We start from the raw sequence: 18,343 nt of genomic DNA on the forward strand, positions 1-18,343 counted from the left end.
GTTTGATGGAAAACAACAAAAAAATTAGAGAGCTTTATAGTATTTATCTTGAGTTAGGACATGATGTGTTTCAAGAGAAAGTTAAAAAACCTATGAAACTTTATTTGCATGTTAATAGTAATTTTATTAGTATAAATTATTTGAAAACCATTATTGCTAATGCTATGGAAAAGTCTAATTTGGGGAAGCTAGTTTTTATGAAAATGATATTTTTAGTCCACCTACTATTGAGGAGAAAATTAATTATGATTACAATATGCCTCCTATATTTTATGATTATGGTGATGAGAATAATAATGATAGCTATTTTGTTGAATTTGCTCCCACTACAATTAATAAGAATGAGTATGCTTATGTGGGGAGTGATAATTATTTTATGCGTGTGGCTCAAGATAAGAATGTTTTATGTGATAGTTATATTGTTAATTTTATTCATGATGCTACTGAAAGTTATTATGAGAGAGGAAAACATGGTTTTATGTATCTCAACATTATTAAGTTTCACCTCTCTATGTTAATTTTTTTGAAATTGCACTTGTTTTGCTTTCATATGCTTGTTGCTTTGTGCTTCTATGACTTGTTTCTTTACAACATTATTTTTCATAGGAAGTGGGTTAGACTTAATTGTGTTTCATATTTGCTTCTTGATTCTCTCTTTTATTTCAATTCATATTTATTATTTGAGCATCTTCTCAAACTACTGTGCCTAGCTGAAAGGCGTTAAAGAAAAGCACACTTGGAAGATAACCCATATTTTATTTATGTAAATTTTATTTTATTGAGCCTTCGAAATTATTACCTCTGTAATAACCTCTATTTATCATTTTTATTTTGTTTTTGTGCAAAGAATAGTCTCTAATAGAGAGAAAGTAAGATTTGGGGAAGTTGTTGTGCTGTCACAAAAAAATCGTATTTCCAGCCAGAACGTAATTTTGAGCTTACAATTTTTTAGCATATGCCCCAGGTTATTATCTAACTTTAGTTAGTTGATCACTTTTCGATCTGAGAAATAGATGATTTTCTAGAAAATCGATATTTATCTGTTGTTCTGTTTTGATAGATTTCTGCCACTATTTTCATTTGTCTCTCAATCTCTTTCTTTTTGAGTTATTTTGAGAGAAATAGCTTTTTGAAGAAGTTGCTACGGTAGCTAATTTTTTAATGGATTTTTGATATATGTTAGAACTGAACCCAAGTGAATTTTTTATTTTGATTGCACTAATGTTGCTGATGAGAATTGTGTTAAATTTTGTATGAAGGAAGTTTTATTTTGATAAATTTTGTATGGGAAGTGTAGGGAGAGAAAAGTGATGTAATGAGATGAAGTATGGATAAAAGCTCAAGCTTGGAGATTCCCATGTCATCCCAAGAAATATTCAAGAGGTTCAAGCGTCAAAGCTTGGGGATGCCCAAGACATCCCCTTCTTCATCAACAAAGTATCAGATCATCTTTCTAGACACTATATTTTTATTGCTTCATATACTATGTGTGCATTTTTGGAGTGTCTTTATTTTTGTTTTTAGTTTTCTTTTCTTTTGTTTGCGGTAGCATATGGTTCGGATCTTCCTTAGCCAAATTGATTTTGGACTTTTATCATGGTAGGAGCAGGATTGTCCTTGTAATATTTTTCACGGCTGCTACGTCCTTGACAATGGTTATTTGTACTCTCGGCTCCCAACAACGACAACATAGTCGATCGGTTGCTTTTCCTGCCATACTGGTGTTCGTACTCTTGTCGATGTTGGTCGATTACTTTAATGGTTGAGTGCATGCACATATATTGGCATTGTGTGCATCTTAAATTAAAAATTACGGGAGAACCTTCGTTGGTATTTACAGGTATGTGGTTTGGTACTTATGTTATCCTTCTTTGGTCGCATTTAGAAAAGTATAAGACCGTGTCACGTGAGAAAAAAAAGAGTTTGAAGACCTCGAAAATTTACTCGTTTAATTTGTATGTTATTATGTAGTTGTTGGAGACAACTTATGAATTTCTACCATGTAATATTCGATACTATAAATATATCATCGTAATTAGTTAGTTTAGAATTTACTTGTTTTCGTGTTTGTTCTCGTAGTTTGTATGTTAAATTTGTTTGAACTTGTTCGATTCGATAAAGCATGGCATGATCAAAAGTTGTTTTCGTTTGTTCTTCAAGAATTAGTTAGTTTCTCCAAAATGCATCGGACCACTGGGTTACTCCTCAACGCAAACGGATAATTTACGACTAGGAGTTATTTTAGGCGCGCGAACAATTTAGGCGTGACCCACCGAGTGACGCTGCAAACGGAGGGCCCAGCGGTCAGGCCACACACTGTTTGCCGGTGGAGAGTGGGGGAGTCCGGCGATTCGTGGGAAGAGGACGCCGCAATCCGGCGAGGTGGGAGCGCGAGATGGGGTCGGCGGTGCTACCGACGCTGCGGCGGAAGCGGGAGGTGGACACCGCCATTCGCGACACCCTCGACAAGGTCCTCGTCCTCCGATTCGGCCGCGCCGCCGACGCCGCCTGCCTCCAGCTCGACGACGTTGTAAGTCCGCAGTACATCACCTGCCTTGCCGTCTGATTCCACCCGTTCTCCTCAAACTCGGCCCATGAGGGGCTACTTTTCTTCTGCGCCGATGCGATTGGATTGGTAGGTGGGTCCAATCTGGCCTCTGGGAGCAGTTTGTTCAGTCTGCCTAAGTTCTAGGGTCTGATCGGACTCTGCGTACGAGCTTTGGTAGCCTTGAGTAGGTGCAGATTCCGGCCCTGATAAGTCTAAATTTTAGGGAGGAGACTGCCGCGTGGTGAACATGCGCCTGATGAAGCTGTCTGTTACTTCAGCAACTTCCCTTAAAGGAATTTATTTGTCAAGTTACAGCGAGGGTAGTTATTCCTACTGTGAAGAGTGTGTTTACATGTTGTCTTTGTCACGAAGTTAGTATATCCCCTGGTGGCCTGGTGGGCTTACAAGCATTTTTTATGTATCCTATAGTTCCTAAAACCCCTAATGGCTATTGGTTGCTTTACATGCATTTCAAATGATTTATCCTTGGCAGGATAGTTTGATTGCCAGACATGGTAAATCTAAAGAGTATAAATGTGTCAATAGTCACAACATGAACAAATTAGGAGCTAAGGTGACTTCCACCTCATTTGATTATTAGGATAGCTTGTAAATTGATTTGATGTACTAGTGACTAGTTACTACTTTTTTGACCAGTCTTTCATTCATATCCTTTTTTTAGTATGGAATTTTACGAGTTCTCTAGTATTTATGCCATTTCTTTCATCTCATCCCGTTCATGCTGTTTCAACAGCTTGCAAAATCTTCTTGGGATATATCCAAGTTTGCGACGATAGCATTGGTCGACATGGATTCTGAGGAGATTCAAGTGTACGTTGACTATTTTGATATCACGTTGGTTCCGGCAACCATTTTTTTCTTCAATGCTCATCACATGAAGATGGATTCAGGGTATGTTATTGTTCCTCTTGTTTTAATTTCATTGATATGATACTGTTTGGAGATGCCTGTATTGCTATATAGTTATATTATTTCATCACTATACACTCAAGACCTTTCTTCCCAAAGTTTGAAATGAGCTGTGCATATCTGAATGATGCCCGCCTAAAGTTGTCACTTGTCTTGTAGATTTTACATAGAGATGTATCATGATGCAAAGATCTAAGAAACATCCACTTTAATCTGAAATTACTGACAACTGACTTGATATGAAAGATTACATGGAAGATATACAAAATATTTATGTGTCTTTCTTTGAATTGTAAGTAGATTATATGAAAGATTTATGGAAGAAATTTCAGTGAATATATGTGAAAATGTATATGGCTGTTTTTCAAACCTAATCGAACTTCATAGAGTTGATTTTGTCATAACAAGGAGAGTTGGTCAAGTAAATGCTCAATTATATGCACCCACAGGGGCAGGGATAACATGTCTCATCACTATATTTAATTTTAGTTATTTTCCATGGTACTGTACAAAATAAATGACACACTTGTTATAATGTACAGGACACCTGATCACACAAAATGGGTAGGCTCTTTTAGCAGCAAGCAAGACTTCATTGATGTAGTGGAGGTGAGTGGACCTAAAGTGTTGTATTTTCTCCACCTCTCTGATACCTTCTGTTACTAGATTTGACTATTGACATTGGCAAGTTAATGAAGTAAACAGATGGAGAATATAGATAATTTTGATTCGACTGTAACATTAATATGTGGTAGGGTTCCATGGATGTTAATATGTGAAAACTAAAAGGAGACTGCCTATTATAGTTGGTGCAGATTATAGATATTTGTTCATACATGTGCAAATTGCTTTCCAGAATCAATGACAAGAATATATGTATAGAGAATAGACAATTGCAAATTATAGCTAGGGGTTGATATCCTGTACATTTTGCTGTAATCCAGCGCAAACCATTAAGTTTTTTTTAGCTGAACTATTAATCCAGTGCAAACCATTAATTGGACGACATGCTTTGATAACAAAGGAAAGCTGAGGTAGAAAGTTTTCTTTTCTGTTAGTAGTTAAACCTGTTTCTTTTTTCTGTATTGCATTCTTGGGTTCAAAGCTGTTCAAATTTAAAATAAAGAATAGGGATTTGCTAGTTAAGTTTGTGCTCAGTCAAGTCCTACATTGTTAGATTTGCTTCGTGATTCGTGCTAGTTATCGGTTGCAACATGAGTTGCAACTTGCAACTGAGATTTGATGACATCATCTGACCGAGAACGAAGTTAGTTCTCATGAGAAATAGCCACACCCTGAAGAAAACTTTAAAAACTCAAAGACACGATATAAAACTTCTAAGTTTAGGCTGCGTTGTGCTGCATATTTTTAACGGCTGCAGTATTCCCATTTCTTTTATTATGGAAACAAAATGGAATGCTACTCACTCCGTCTCGAAAAGGATGTCTCAACTTTATCTAAATACGCATGTATCTAGACGAGTTTTATTGTATAGATACATGCAAATCTAGACAAAGTTGAGACTTCCTTTTCAGGGCGGAAGGAGTACAAATGAAACTTCTCAATTTTCCTCAAACTTACTCAGTACAAAACTTATATCATATCCTCTCTCTCCATACATACCATCAGACAGTGAATTTTTTTTCGTTTCACTCACTTTGGCGGCTCATGTAGTGAGCACACATCTCAGTCGTTATGGTTTACTCACCCTTCCCATTGCCATAGGGACACACAGAGGGAAGACATTTTCGAAAAAGTAAATTCTAAATTCTTTTCCGATAATACAAGTGTGGGAATTTTACTTCTCAAGATGAAGAGAAACTAAGATTCTTCACTCTGGGTGGTCCAAGTAACTTGTTAGGACACCATTAGGATCCACCTGGGCATGCTGCTTTTGGATGTTTCTTGCAGTACTTCTCTTAAACCCACCCATGGGGGCTGAAACACATGTTCCGTGAACATTTGGTTATTTGATGCCTTAGCTGTTATTGTGCGAATCACAGCTCACCTGGAAGGTTTCTGTCTAAGAGCACTAGCATGGTACGATAAGTGGTCAGGTCTTACTTTTTTTTGTGTGTGTGGAAACCGTGTTTTCTGGATCATTTGAATATCTTCTCTCTATCCAGTTTATTGCTCCTGTGCTTTTCAAGTTCTTATAATCCCAATCCTTCCAAATATAGCTGTTTAGCTGATACAGTATCAGCATCAATTCGCAACACTTCTTTTATGTAAGATTTTTGGAATGCAATAATTATCTCTGCCCAAATATCCAAAATTCATGATGATTGGCATGTTGTATCACAGCTTCTTCTGTACAGCATTGCTTGGCAATTATGTTTCCTCCGGATTCTCTGATGATCTTTTCACTGCAGGCAGTATTTAGGGGTGCGATGAAAGGCAAACTGATAGTGTCCTGCCCACTTCCACCAGAGAGGATACCTAGATTCCAACTTCTTTTCAAGGATGTCTGAACACAAGAAGCTCTAATTATAAACAGATGTACCTTTCCTAAAAGAATATGGTCTTTTTGATATTGGAACAGTTTCACTCCCTGTCCTCTGCAGTCTGCATACATATCCACCCAGCGAGACCTAAACAATAAGCTGTTGATGGTAGGTGAAAAGGAGGTATACTTGATCCAACTGCATTAGCTGGTGCACTGCTCATTCTTGTATCCTTTTTGTGCAATATGAATGATACGATTTATGGACTGCAGGAGGATATGAAGCTGTGGTTGCATGAGCTAGGTGGTGAACAATCAAGAGTTGGCACTTACATTGGTTTGCATCAACTGCACTTCTTTATTATGTTATAATAGCATAATAATACAACAATTTATATTCTGATGTCTGTGAAGTTCTGTATTTCACAAACTAAAATGCTCAAGTGTGTATCTGTTAGTGTGGTACATACTATTAGTGGGGTACATACATGGCTGGTTATGGGCAAGTTTAGTGTGTATTTGTGAAGTCATACAATAAATTACCAAAAAATTTACATGATTGTACTCTCCATCTCAATGATGCTTGAAGAGATAATTTTTGTTGGGCTAGATTGATCTTTATTTGAAGAGGCAGTGAACACATGTCTTGCAGTACAGACTAGAAATCTCAGTTTCCAATCAGAACAATCCAATATAAAATATAAAATGAGAATTATACGTACCGACCTCTACTTCTTTCTTCTCAAGCAATTGTTTATCTGTTAGTGTGGTACATACAAGTCTGGTTATAGGCAAGTATAGTGGATGTTTGCGAAGTGATAGAATCAATTACCGAAATTACTCTCCATCTCAATGATTCTGGAAGAGATGTCTTCGTTGGACTAGATTGATCTTTATTTCAAGTGTCAGCGAACACATGTCTTACAGTACAGCCTAGAAACCATAGTTTCCAATTAGAACAATGCAATATAGACTATAAAATGAGAGAATTACACTGTATCCACCCCTACTTCTTCCCTGCAATCTTAAACTCAGGCCTCAAATCTGATCTCCATCTCATGCTTGTCAACCATGAGGAAATGAGAACCTCTGTCTATGACCTTGTTGCCATCCTCCCTTACTCTGCTCAGATGCTCACATGGGCTGATGTCAAACTTGACTCTGGCCTTCTCCCCTACCTTGAGATGCTGTCTCCTGAACCCCACCAGCTGCCTTGCCGGCCGTCCGGCCGTTGCGTTGGGCCACCGGAGGTACATGAGCACCGAGTGCTTGCCGTCCATGGGGCCGTGGTTTTCCACCTCTACCACGGCCGGGAACTTGAGCTGCTCGCACCCTTCGGCGCCAATCTGTTCCACATGGTAGCTCACGACGCCTTCTTCCGCGGTTGGCATCGTGTTCAGGTCTGCCAGCAAGTCCATGTTGGGTGGCCGCTTTCTGGCGCCAGCTGCGACTAAGTGGCGAGAGTAGCTGGAGTAGCTGAGGCCGTAGCCAAATTTGTAGACAGTTGGTCCCTGGTAGAAGCGGTAGCTCCGGCCGGGGTAGCCAGTGGCCGGGTCAGCACGCATCCGCATATCTGTCATGGGCACCTTGGTGAACTCCTCCGGGTACCAGGTCACCGGCAGCCTCCCGCTGGGGTTGTGGTCGCCAAAGAGCACCCTGGCGATGGCGAGCCCGCCGGCCTGGCCGGGGTACCCTGCCCACAGGATGGCGCCGATCTTGGGGTTGGTCTGTGCAAACGTCACATCCACCGGCCCGCCCGTGAGGAGCACCAGGATGACAGGCCTCTTGGCCGCGTCGGCCACGGCGGTGATGAGGCTCTGCTGCTCCCCGGGGAGCAGCAGGCTGGTCCTGTCGCGTCCTTCGCTCTCCTGCTGCTGGCTCAGCCCCACGAAGAGGAACACATAGTCCGACGTGCTTGCCAGCGTGGCTGCCTGGTCCGTCGCGGCCGTGGGACAGGCCGCCATGGGACACCCGGCGAGGAACCTCGTGTCCTTGACGTACCCCTGGATCCCTTGCAGCGGGGTGATGGACTCGCACGGCGGGCCGAAGTAGTTGCCGATGAGCAGGCCGGCGTTGTTGGCATTGGGGCCGATGACGGCGGCTGACGCGACGGCGGCCCGGTCGAGCGGGAGGATGCCGGCGTCGTTCTTGAGGAGGACGATGCCGTCCTGCGCGGCTTCGAGGGCGAGGCTCCTGTGCTCAGGGGTGCAGATGTCGGCGGCGCCGAGGGATCCGTAGATGTTGCTCCTGGGGTCACCGTCGAAGTGGCCCAGGCGCATCCGGATGGCGAAAAGGTTCTTCAGTGCCTTGTCGATGTCCTGCTCCGTGATCTTCCCCTGCTGGACCGCGGCCGCCGCGTGCTGCTGCATGTAGGCACCGCAGTCGATGTCCAGCCCTGACAGAGATCATCCAAATCATTACCGTTTTCAAGAAAATTGTTAGCTTGGTGTGAACCAGTGGTGGACTGGTGGAGCAATCCTTGACTGGTGGAGTGCTTGGTGTCTAGCTAGAAGGCAGATTTACAGTTAGACGACTCACCAAAGTGCACGAATTTTGTTGGATCGTGCTTTAGCTGAATTAGTGCAAACATAGCTACTAATCTATAATTTCGATTTGGACGCATCGATGCTGACTTACCAGCCTTGAGCGCTAGTGCCACGGCGTCCTCTGGCGTCTGCGCATACCTCTGCGCGTCACGCATGATGGCCACGGCGTCACAGTCGGAAGCGATGTATCTGCACGGAAACGACCAAAAAGAGCGACAGACATACATCAGTACACCGGCCCGCGTGAAGAGCATGTGACTCGAAACAAATTTACCAGCTGCAAACTGCAGTCACATACCCGTCTAGGCCCCAGTCCCCCTTGACGGTCTTGGTGAGCAGGTCGGCGTTGGCGCAGGCGGGGACGCCGTTGATGCCGGTGTAGGCGCACATGACGCAGCTGGCGCCGCCATCGACCACGCAGCTCCGGAACGGCGCGTTGTAGGTGTCCTCCAGGTCCTGCGCCGTCACCTTGGCGTCGAAGTTGTAGCGGGCCACGCCGTTCCAGTCCTCCAGGTCGTACGCCGTGGCATGCTTGCAGCAGGCCGACGTCTGGAGCAGCGACGTCGAGTTCCCCTGCAGGCCCTTCACGAATGCCACGCCGTAGCGGCTGGCGGTCGTGGGGTCCTCGCCGGGGGTCTCCTGCCCGCGGCCCCATCTAGGGTCGCGGTAGATGTTCACATTCGGGGACCACATTGTCAGGCCCTCTGCCTGGCCCATGTTGTACAGCGCCCTCGCCTCCTTGCCGATCGCCTGCACGTACACGTAGCACAGATGATGATTATTGGCTATCCTCATGGCAGGCAATCGAGAGTGATCTATAAAGGTAAAATGTAAAGGAGATACTGCAGTAGACTATGTGACAACTGACTAGACATGCTTGCAACACAAACTTGCACGCTGACCACAAAGTGGCAACTTTTGCCAAGTGTTAAGCACTACTAGTAGGAACTGCGGGTATCTATGGGTGAGTTATGTATGATCGATGTTGCTCTCATCTGATCAGTATTATAAATTGTATGAACTTACTAGTTACTGAAAATGCAATATGACTCCTAGTCTGATCCAGTTGTGCACGGCACAACTAAACAAACCTAACAATTAGTTCTTCTTTTGCAGGGAACCTAACCAGGACTAATACAGCCTAAAATTTAGTGATTTTGCTGGAAGGCCTAACATTTAGTTGGTGGAACTCCAACAAGCTAGAATGCACTCAAACTCGACACCGTAATCCATCTTTATATTAATTGATGGTGCCAGAATCAAACCACATGCATATGAATCTGGCTCCTAACAAGAATCATAGCACGGGATGTGTACAACGTATGACATGACCTTGTGGCCTTGTGGTCACTCCCCACTCCATAGTCCATACCCACGGGCCACGGATAGCAGCATAACAAAAAGGTTCGGTACGATGGGAAAGGCCCGATCTACTCATATCAGATCTATCTACGGCTCACATGTGGCTCCCAGAACGAAAAGGCGCCTCTTTTTCTTTCCCGCACAAACATTCTTCTCCTTGTCGTTGGCACTAACCACACTACGTGTACTCACGTGCTGTCCCTTTGCTAGCACTTTTCTAGGTGCCACCCGGTGAACCTCTACAAGGCTGCTTGTCCTATACATACATAAGTAGTTCCTTGAGCGAACAGTATAGGACATTGCTTTGGACGTACATAAAAAAGCATATTCAAGTGTTTACTTATGTTTTTTTGCTGGACTAGTATGGTGTTTCTTTTTCTGCATACAAAGTATTTCCACTGATTGACTAATACACGTACGGAACCCAGTTGTCGGTTGGATATTACTTCCCATATGGTGCAAAAATCAATTAACCCTCGCAGATCTTCGCCTATGACTTTTGCCATCCTATTCACAACTTATGTGGAATGAATGTTCTCGCCTTTCAAAGTTGGTGATGTTGGTGTTGAGGTCATTGTAGGGACCGTATGATATAGTTTGAAAAGATAATGGAAATAAGAAAATAATAAGTATGATATAGTTCTTAAAAATAGAGAACAAGAAATTAACAAGTATGATATATCTCTAAATATTGAAGTATAATATAGTTCTAAAAAATAGTTGCGAAAAAGGAAAGTAATAAGTATGATATATTTCTAAAAATTTGGGGGGAAATAAGAAATTAATAAGTACAATATAGTTCTAAAAATAGTGGGAAAAATAAGAAAGTAACAAATATGATATAGTTCTAAAAAATAGTTGCGAAAATAAGAATGTAATAAGTATATGATATGCGTATAATCATGCATCAACCTACATAGCCAATTGAACGAAGAAAAAACTTACACGGCTAATCTGCCCTCAAGCCAAATCAATCTTACAACAATATTTTGTAGGGAGATGCCACTTATATTACTACCTCCATTTCATATCATCACAGATTTATCTAGATTTACATTTATTTATAAGCTAAAACGCGTATAGATATTTTAGTATCTAGGCAAATCTACGACAGTTAATATAGCACGAAGAAATCAATTAAATATGAAAGCAAAATCAGAGCTATCAAATCCTCAGCTCACGAGCATCCATAATGTACACCCCGCAACATATACTATGCAGGCTACAAACCGCCGCACCCTTTGTCTGTTCCCAAATCACGGATCAAGGAAAGAAAACGACTGGTGCATGATGCATGGCATGGAATGGACGCACGCGCGCATGCACGCATATGATGCTTGGGCCCGCCCGATCGACCGTAACCCAACAAACCGCCCGGCCGGCCGGCCGAGGTCGACAGCGATCCACGGCGGCAACATTCCATAAGACTAGTCACAATGCATAGTATCATATAGAAGTATCATGCATATGATACTACTACATGTTATTAGCTCCACAATGCATGGTATCATATACTAGTATCATAGTCTCTATATATTAATTGTTTTGTAGAATCTCAATGCAAATATATGTACAAGATTTACTTGACATTAAATTTTCTAGTAGTATGTGCTATGTTACGATGATCTACCTATGATCTAGATGCTCTCTCTCATCCTTAATTGCACTGCCATATCAGCATTTTACATGCATGGAATGCATGATACTACCTATGATACTCCCATTGTGGGTAGTCTAATGAAAACTGCCGCGCCGCCATTAATACTACGCCAAGAAAAGAGGCGAAAAGAAACCGCAAGTTGGCGAAAGCCGGCCTCACGGGCTTTGCTTCGTAGTATACGTACCTGGCCGATGCGGAACCAGAGGTCCTCGTCGAAGGCGGCGGCGGTGAGGCTGACCTGCGGGAAGCTGGTGGCGCGGCGGACGGCGCCGTTGAAGTGGAGGCCCTTGCCGGAGGTGGCCAGCCCGTGCAGCGCCTCGTTCCACCACTTGTAGGGCGGCACGCCCAGCCGGGGCACGCCGGGGGCCTCGTCCCCGAGCTGCGACACCTTCTCCGCCAGCGTTAGCCGCGACACCAGGTCCGCCGCCCGCTCCGCCGCCGGGCGCGCCGCGTCGCAGAAACCGTCCCCCTGCGTCGTGGCGGACGGCCCGCACGAGAACGGCGGGTCGGCGGCCAGGGCAACTGCCCCCAGCAACGACGGCGCCGTCAGCAGCAGAAGTAGCAGCGTCTGTGCCACCGCGCCGGCGTCGCGGCAGGACAAGGCGGCCATGGCGAGGACGGGGACGTGAGACGGGATTGTGAAGGGGACGCTGCCGTCGCCTGCCTAAATAGGCGTTCCTGGCCAATGGAGGCGAGCCACGTGTACTACCCACAGAGGGGTTGCGTTGCGTGTGACATACTTCTACACTAGTCCTGTGCTGCTAGCTTAGTTACCCATGGAGAGGACTAACCTCGCCTTCTAATGCATGTTGATAAAGGCGGAATATGATGTTGCACCCGCGTGCATGTTGTTCTTTTCCTTTCGGCGTGGATTTAGATTTTTAATTCGACTGGTGCGAGCTAGATCACGAAATGAGATACAGTATGTAACTTGCGTGCAGGGTGGTGTTTCCATTCGATTCATCTTCATGTGCATATCCGTTTCGTGGCCTCTGCTAATTAGAGAAGCTAGTAGCTCGTTTGTTAGTAGTAGCTCGCTTGACATGAATGTGCTGCTTTGCATTCATGTCAGCCTAACGACGATACGATTGTTGATGAACGTATATATAAATAAGATGAGGTGATGCACACAAACACTCGCACATATCGTTCACGTCATGTAGCTGACGTGCACGTTCAGAAAATATGAATACGGCGGACTAGCCAAGGCACTCGTCTCACTAGAGGGAACAGGTGGTATGCCGATGGCCCCAAACCGTCGGCATACAGCAAAATGCCCTCGGCAAAGGTATATGCGGAGGCGGCACTCGGCGCACGCCGCACGGTCGTCGGCAGCCATATGTATAGCCATCAGCATACGTGCCTATCTGGAGCGTTTGACATGGTTGTCGGCGGTAAAATACTCCCAGCAAAAAAAAATGTTATGATTCCGTCCATTTGACGGCTTCTGCGTATATGCCGTATATGCTGAGGGCCAGGCCGCCGATGTTGAAGGCCACGTGGCATTATCTAGGAGTTCCTACAATGTATGTTCGCCGAGGGCCAAACCATCCGCATAGCTCTGCCCTTTGGCCCGCTTCCAACGACAGTTGACCAATAGACTTTTCTCTTGGTTGTGTTTGGTTGGATCACATAAATATGGAAAATTAAGTTGGAGTCTAACTTCTCCCAAAGCTTCCATCAGGTTGATACAAAGTGGGGGTTTTCCATAATCTTCCTAAGTGGCATGGCATGTTTCTGAAGAGGGTCACACTTAAGCATAACTTTTGACTTCCTTGTTATTTGTTAGTTGAGTCAATAGAGGGACTTGGGCTTTGGCTCTTTCATCCTTCAACCACACTTATATGCATATGTTATGGCCATATGAAAGTTTTGGAGGGATCCCGACCCCTCTGAAGCGCAGTATCGGACGATACCCTTGCCAGTGGGCCACGGTCGGTCTATCTCCCTGAAATTCTCCAAACGACGGTTGACTAATGGATTTCTTTTCACTTTCTTTGTGTTTCGTTAGGTCATAGTAACATGGAAAACCAAGTTGGAGCCCAATTTCTCACAAGTTTCCCTCCAGTGGACCCGAAGTCAAAGTATTCCACTATAAGTCTACCGCCTTTATAAGTGACAACACATGTCTGTGGAGGGATTCACACTTGGGAGATGAGTTTTGCCATAGGTGTACAAGGAGATAGAATTAACTTTCCAAATATCGTGAGGAGAGAGAATTCACTTTCCAATTATCAAAATGAGAGATAAATCACTTCCCATTTGGTAGCCAGGTTTCCTTCTATGATTCGTGGTGCCCAAGCACCATAGTGCACGAGTTAATTTACCTACCACATGGGCCACATGCAAGTTTTTTGGGGACTTCGACCATCCAAAACACAGTTTCGAGCAAAATCCTACCACATGGCCCCAATCAGACTACCTCTCAACGATGTTTGACCAATGGACTTTTCTCTTGGTTTGTGTTCGGTTAGGTCATACAAAAATGAAAACCAATTTTGAGCCCATGTGGGGGCTTTCGCATTGCCATTTTATGTGAGACCAAATGAGCATAAGAAATATGCAAAAAAAAATAAAATCTTCGCATTATGTCATTGTTTGTGATGTCGTTGTAGGAAATAAAATCAGCATGCAAAAAAAAAATCAAAAGCAAACATAAGTACTAGGAAATAAAAGTAGCATAAAAAACTAAAATTAAAGGGTATGCTGAGTACGGCTAGCTCATCTGATATGGTTGTTGGCTAACACCTAGAGCCGTTAGGCTTCCGTCATATAGCGAATCGGCGATGCGACATGGTAAATTTGTATGCCGATGGCCCGAAGTATGCCGACGGATACCCACGGTATAACGACAGCTATGCCGACAACTATATTTTATCGACGACTGTGTAAGAAAACCGTCGGAATACATACCTATATTCCGAAAACTTGTGTTTGCTGACAACATATTTTAGGCGCTCGGTATATGACCTTGTATGCAGACGGACCCGATAAAAGGCAGTCGGCATACAGAAAGCCATAAGCAAAGTGGCATTTTCCTCTAGTGCGTTGATTTGTTTATCAAGTACCTACGTTAAGGTGTATCATTTGTATATTTATTTTCGAGAAACACAACCTTTATGCCTCTTGAGCTAATAGAAAGCACATAATTACAAGCCTAGTACTAATCAGAAAAAACCAAACACTTAAAAAAGGACTACACCAATGGCTAGATAGATATTACAAACGTCACCCGCCTAGATGTCATCCACACGAGCATACAAGACACAACAGACCTACTAAGATCAACAACGGTGACCGTTCTATAGAGCTAGACCTGGCAGTATGAGCCGCACGCGACCTTCTCCTTGAACGTCCATGCATTGCCCATATATTCAAAATCCACCAATTTACAAATATACATTATATCTCTAAATGCATGAATCTAAGTGTTATTCTACCCATTAACATCCATATGCTCCTCCATAAGGAGTACCTAATTTGAAGTCCTCGATGCAAAGCCATAGAAAGGGAGTGGATGATTTTGATGAATCAAAGCGTGTACCAAGTTTATGACGCTCATTAACTTGAGCCTCTCCATACACACAAGTTAGATGCCATGGTTCTGCCGATGAGGAAGAGATTTTTTTTTCTACTTTCGACAAGTTTATTGGATAATAATCAGATCGTTTACAAGCACATGCAAAATAAAATCAGGAGGATTATCGAACCAAGCCTCTGCTGAACCCCATTGAGCACCTCGGCGAGCCAGCTCATGCACCGCTCCATTCGCTTCTCACGGACAGTGCTTCAAAGGTGCCTTGCCTAGAGTCATAATTAACCCTCGACAATTGTCGATGATAAATGCTCCTGTACCTCTGTAATCAAATGGATTTTCCACAGCATCGACTGATACGTTGCGAACGTATCTATAATTTTTGATGCTCCATTTTACACCAATTTCTATATGTTTTGTTTACACTTCGTGAAATTTTTATGCATTTTTTTGGAACTAACCTATTGACAAGATGCCACAGTACCAGTTCATGTTTTCTGCTATTTTTGTATTTCAGAAAAGTTGTACAGGAAATATTCTCGGAATTGGACGAAATGAAAACCGAAGTTCCTATTTTACTGTAATGAAAACAGAGTCCATAGGAGAGACGGAGCCGAGCCAGAGGTGGCCACACCCCTCCCTAGGCGCGGCCTAGCCCCTGGCCGCGCCTAGGCATGGTGTGGTCCCCTCGCGCACCGACCTCGCCCTTCCGCGTATAAGTTGCCTCCCGACGCGAAAACCCTAAAAAACCAGCCCCCGTCCACGAAAAGTTCTGTAGCTCCGCCGCCATCGAAGACAAGTTTCGGGGACAGAAGTCTCTGTTCCGGCACCCTGTTTGGACGGGGAATTGCCCCCGGAGCCATCTCCATCGACTCTATCGCCATCTTCATCGCTGTTGCTGACTCCCATGATGAGGAGGGAGTAGTTCTCCCCAGAGGCTGAGGGCTTTACCGGTAGCTATGTGGTCTATCTCTCTCTCCCATGGTATGATCTTTATGTGATCATGAGCTTTGTAATCTAGTTGAATAAGTAGATGTTATTCTTCATCTATTATGCTATTCAAGTGGTTTTATTATGTGATCTCTGGAGACACCTTGTCCCATGGTGTGAAGGTGACGGTGTGCACACCGTGTGTGTCTCTTAGGCTAAACTTTACAGAAATACTTATAAATTGTGGTGTTTTGTTAGTACTATCTTTGGTTGCTCAAAGTGGTATCGCGGGGCATCCCTAGATTTGGAATGCAAACTTTAAGGAGTGCTTTTGTAGCCCTACACGGTGAATTGGTGTTCGTTATCCAATCGGACAGTGGTTCAGAGTAGATTAGTGAAGAGATGATATTTTATGTATTCAATTATGATATCTTTGTTGAGAGTGTCCACTAGTGAAAGTATGATCCCTACGCCTTGTTTCCAAGCATTGAAACACCGTTTACAACCAGTTCTGCTACACGTTTGCTTGCTGCCATTTTTATTTCAGATTGCAATTACCACTCATATTCATCCATATTATTTGTCTTTTACTATCTCTTCGCCGAATTAGTGCACCTATACACCTGATAAGTGTATTGGGTGTGTTAGGGACACAAGAGACTTCTTGTATCGTAATTGCAGGGTTGCTTGAGAGAGATATCTTTGAACTCTACCTCCCTGAGTTCGATAAACCTTGGGTGATTCACTAAAGGGAAAATTGATGTTGTTCTACAAACCTCTGCACTTGGAGGCCCAACAGTGTCTACAAGAATAGAAGCGTGCGCATACATTATCGACAACCTCCATTGAGTCAGATTCAACCAAGATACAGCTCCCTCCTATAGCTTCAGCTAATTGTAGCCCTTCAAGTAATGCCTTAGCCTCCATAGTTGAAACGTCAATTACATGCCCCATGTAATCACAAGCAGCTGCAATAAAGTTTCCCCTGGAGTCACGAATAATTGCTCCTATAGCTCTTGTGCTAGAATCTACCGAGTAAGAAGCATCAACATTCAATTTAGAACTCCAGGCGGTGGTTTACACCACCCATGTCTCTTCACACTATTGCTTTGCCCTTTCACATTTGCATTATTTGCCACAATGCCTTTGATACTCATAGCTGCTCTTCTTGGTATTGATGTAGATTCATTATTCTTAGGGATTTCTATTTTCGTGCCCCTGATTCGTTAGTTGTACTCAGTTTTCCCCAACCCCTTAGTTTTTCCTCAGTTTTCCCCTCCTCTAGTTTGAAACACGCACAAGTGCTCGGAACGGCCGGTAGCCGTCGGGTCGGAGGCCTTGACCGTTAGTCCGACCGGGTGGGGCTGCACAGGGGCAGCTCCTCCCCGACCGTCTCGTGCCGACGGGTAGGATCGAGGAGACACGTCGGAGCAGCCATCCATCTATCGCCGACGTGTGGGCCGTTTTATTTCATGATTTTATACGCGGTGCTGTCAATGACAAATGGGGCCGCTCTATAGGGCTGCCGCACCCAATGACCAGGTGGGGTCGTATATTTTTCGAGGAAAAGACATATATTGCCGCTCTGTGGGGCTGCCGCAGCCAATGACCAGTGGGGTCGTCTATTTATTTAGAGAAAATCATATATTGCCGCTCTGTGGGGCCTCCACAGCCAATGACCAGTGGGGTCGTCTATTTTTTAGAAAAAGACATATAATGCCGCTTTGTGGGGCCTCCGCAGCCAATGACCAGTGGGGTCGTCTATTTATTTAGAGAAGATCATATATTACGGCTCTGTGGGGCCTCCGCAGCAAATGACCAGTGGGGTCGTCTATTTTTCAGAAAAAGACATATTGCCGCTCTGTGGGGCTGCCGCAGCCAATGACAAGTGGGGTCGTCTATTTATTTAGAGAATATCATAGAGAGAAGCAACAAGTTCGCTAATTAATTATTCTTAAGCTAGACCCATCATTAGTCACCGGAGAACCGCAGGCAGCTCGTTCCCCACCGTCGAACGGAGCAGCCATCGCCGGCGCCTCATCGCGCCGCCGGCTCTGTCCCCCGGCGGCGTCGGATGGACTGCGGCGCTGCACGTCAACCACGGCTCCAGCACTTGTTTCGTCCGCACGCATTGTACCCACCGCAAGAAAGTCCGCCGCAAGCAGATCCGCCGCCCACGACAACCGGGATTTGTTCCGCGCACCAATTGGTAGTATAGCTTGGTAAGACCTCCGCTTCTGCCTCCCCCGCCCCTAATCGATTCGGTTCCCGTAATTTATTGGAGTTTGCAGGTACGAAATAGTGCTCAATGTCTGGTCGTAGCGGGTACACCGGCGAGGGTGGGGATTCGATCATGTCGTGGCCACGTTCTACTTCTCCTACCTCGTCG

At 44.3% G+C, this 18,343-nt stretch overlaps 2 protein-coding genes across 3 annotated transcripts; one reads left to right on the plus strand and one right to left on the minus strand.

Annotated features, from left to right (window-relative positions):
• The first annotated feature begins 2,347 nt into the window (after window positions 1–2,347).
• On the plus strand, window positions 2,348–10,204 carry LOC124699555 (thioredoxin-like protein 4B). 2 transcript variants are annotated; one of them, XR_007001427.1, is made up of 6 exons: window positions 2,348–2,530; window positions 3,303–3,460; window positions 4,021–4,087; window positions 5,851–5,977; window positions 6,167–6,258; window positions 9,584–10,204. XR_007001427.1 is itself a non-coding variant. In XM_047231840.1 (5 exons), the coding sequence occupies exons 1-4, from the start codon at window positions 2,396–2,398 to the stop codon at window positions 5,947–5,949; spliced, it is 459 nt and encodes a 152-aa protein (XP_047087796.1). In that variant the 5' UTR covers window positions 2,348–2,395; the 3' UTR covers window positions 5,950–5,977; window positions 6,167–6,483. The 2 variants fall into 2 exon arrangements, 1 of the variants encoding a protein (XP_047087796.1); XM_047231840.1 differs by lacking the exon at window positions 9,584–10,204 and having other exon boundaries at window positions 6,167–6,483.
• Window positions 6,889–12,099, minus strand: LOC124699554 (probable beta-D-xylosidase 7). Its single transcript, XM_047231839.1, has 4 exons — window positions 11,674–12,099; window positions 8,766–9,217; window positions 8,559–8,656; window positions 6,889–8,316 (listed from the first exon to the last, which is right to left on the minus strand). Exons 1-4 carry the CDS (start codon window positions 12,097–12,099, stop codon window positions 6,953–6,955), a joined length of 2,340 nt encoding a protein of 779 aa, XP_047087795.1. The 3' UTR covers window positions 6,889–6,952.
• Window positions 12,100–18,343: the final 6,244 nt, after the last annotated feature.

The sequence above is a fragment of the Lolium rigidum genome, chromosome 3 (assembly GCF_022539505.1).
Source record: "Lolium rigidum isolate FL_2022 chromosome 3, APGP_CSIRO_Lrig_0.1, whole genome shotgun sequence".
Taxonomy (NCBI): domain Eukaryota; kingdom Viridiplantae; phylum Streptophyta; class Magnoliopsida; order Poales; family Poaceae; genus Lolium; species Lolium rigidum.

Coding starts and splice junctions, on each gene's coding strand:
- LOC124699554 (XM_047231839.1), bottom strand. CDS start 12,099: ATGGCCGCCTTGTCCTGCCGCGACGCCGGCGCGGTGGCACAGACGCTG. Junction 9,218..11,673: donor TCTGGTTCCGCATCGGCCAG/GTACGTATACTA, acceptor GTGTACGTGCAG/GCGATCGGCAAGGAGGCGAG. Junction 8,317..8,558: donor GGCACTAGCGCTCAAGGCTG/GTAAGTCAGCAT, acceptor GATCTCTGTCAG/GGCTGGACATCGACTGCGGT.
- LOC124699555 (XM_047231840.1), top strand. CDS start 2,396: ATGGGGTCGGCGGTGCTACCGACGCTGCGGCGGAAGCGGGAGGTGGAC. Junction 2,531..3,302: donor GCCTCCAGCTCGACGACGTT/GTAAGTCCGCAG, acceptor CTGTTTCAACAG/CTTGCAAAATCTTCTTGGGA. Junction 4,088..5,850: donor ACTTCATTGATGTAGTGGAG/GTGAGTGGACCT, acceptor TTTTCACTGCAG/GCAGTATTTAGGGGTGCGAT.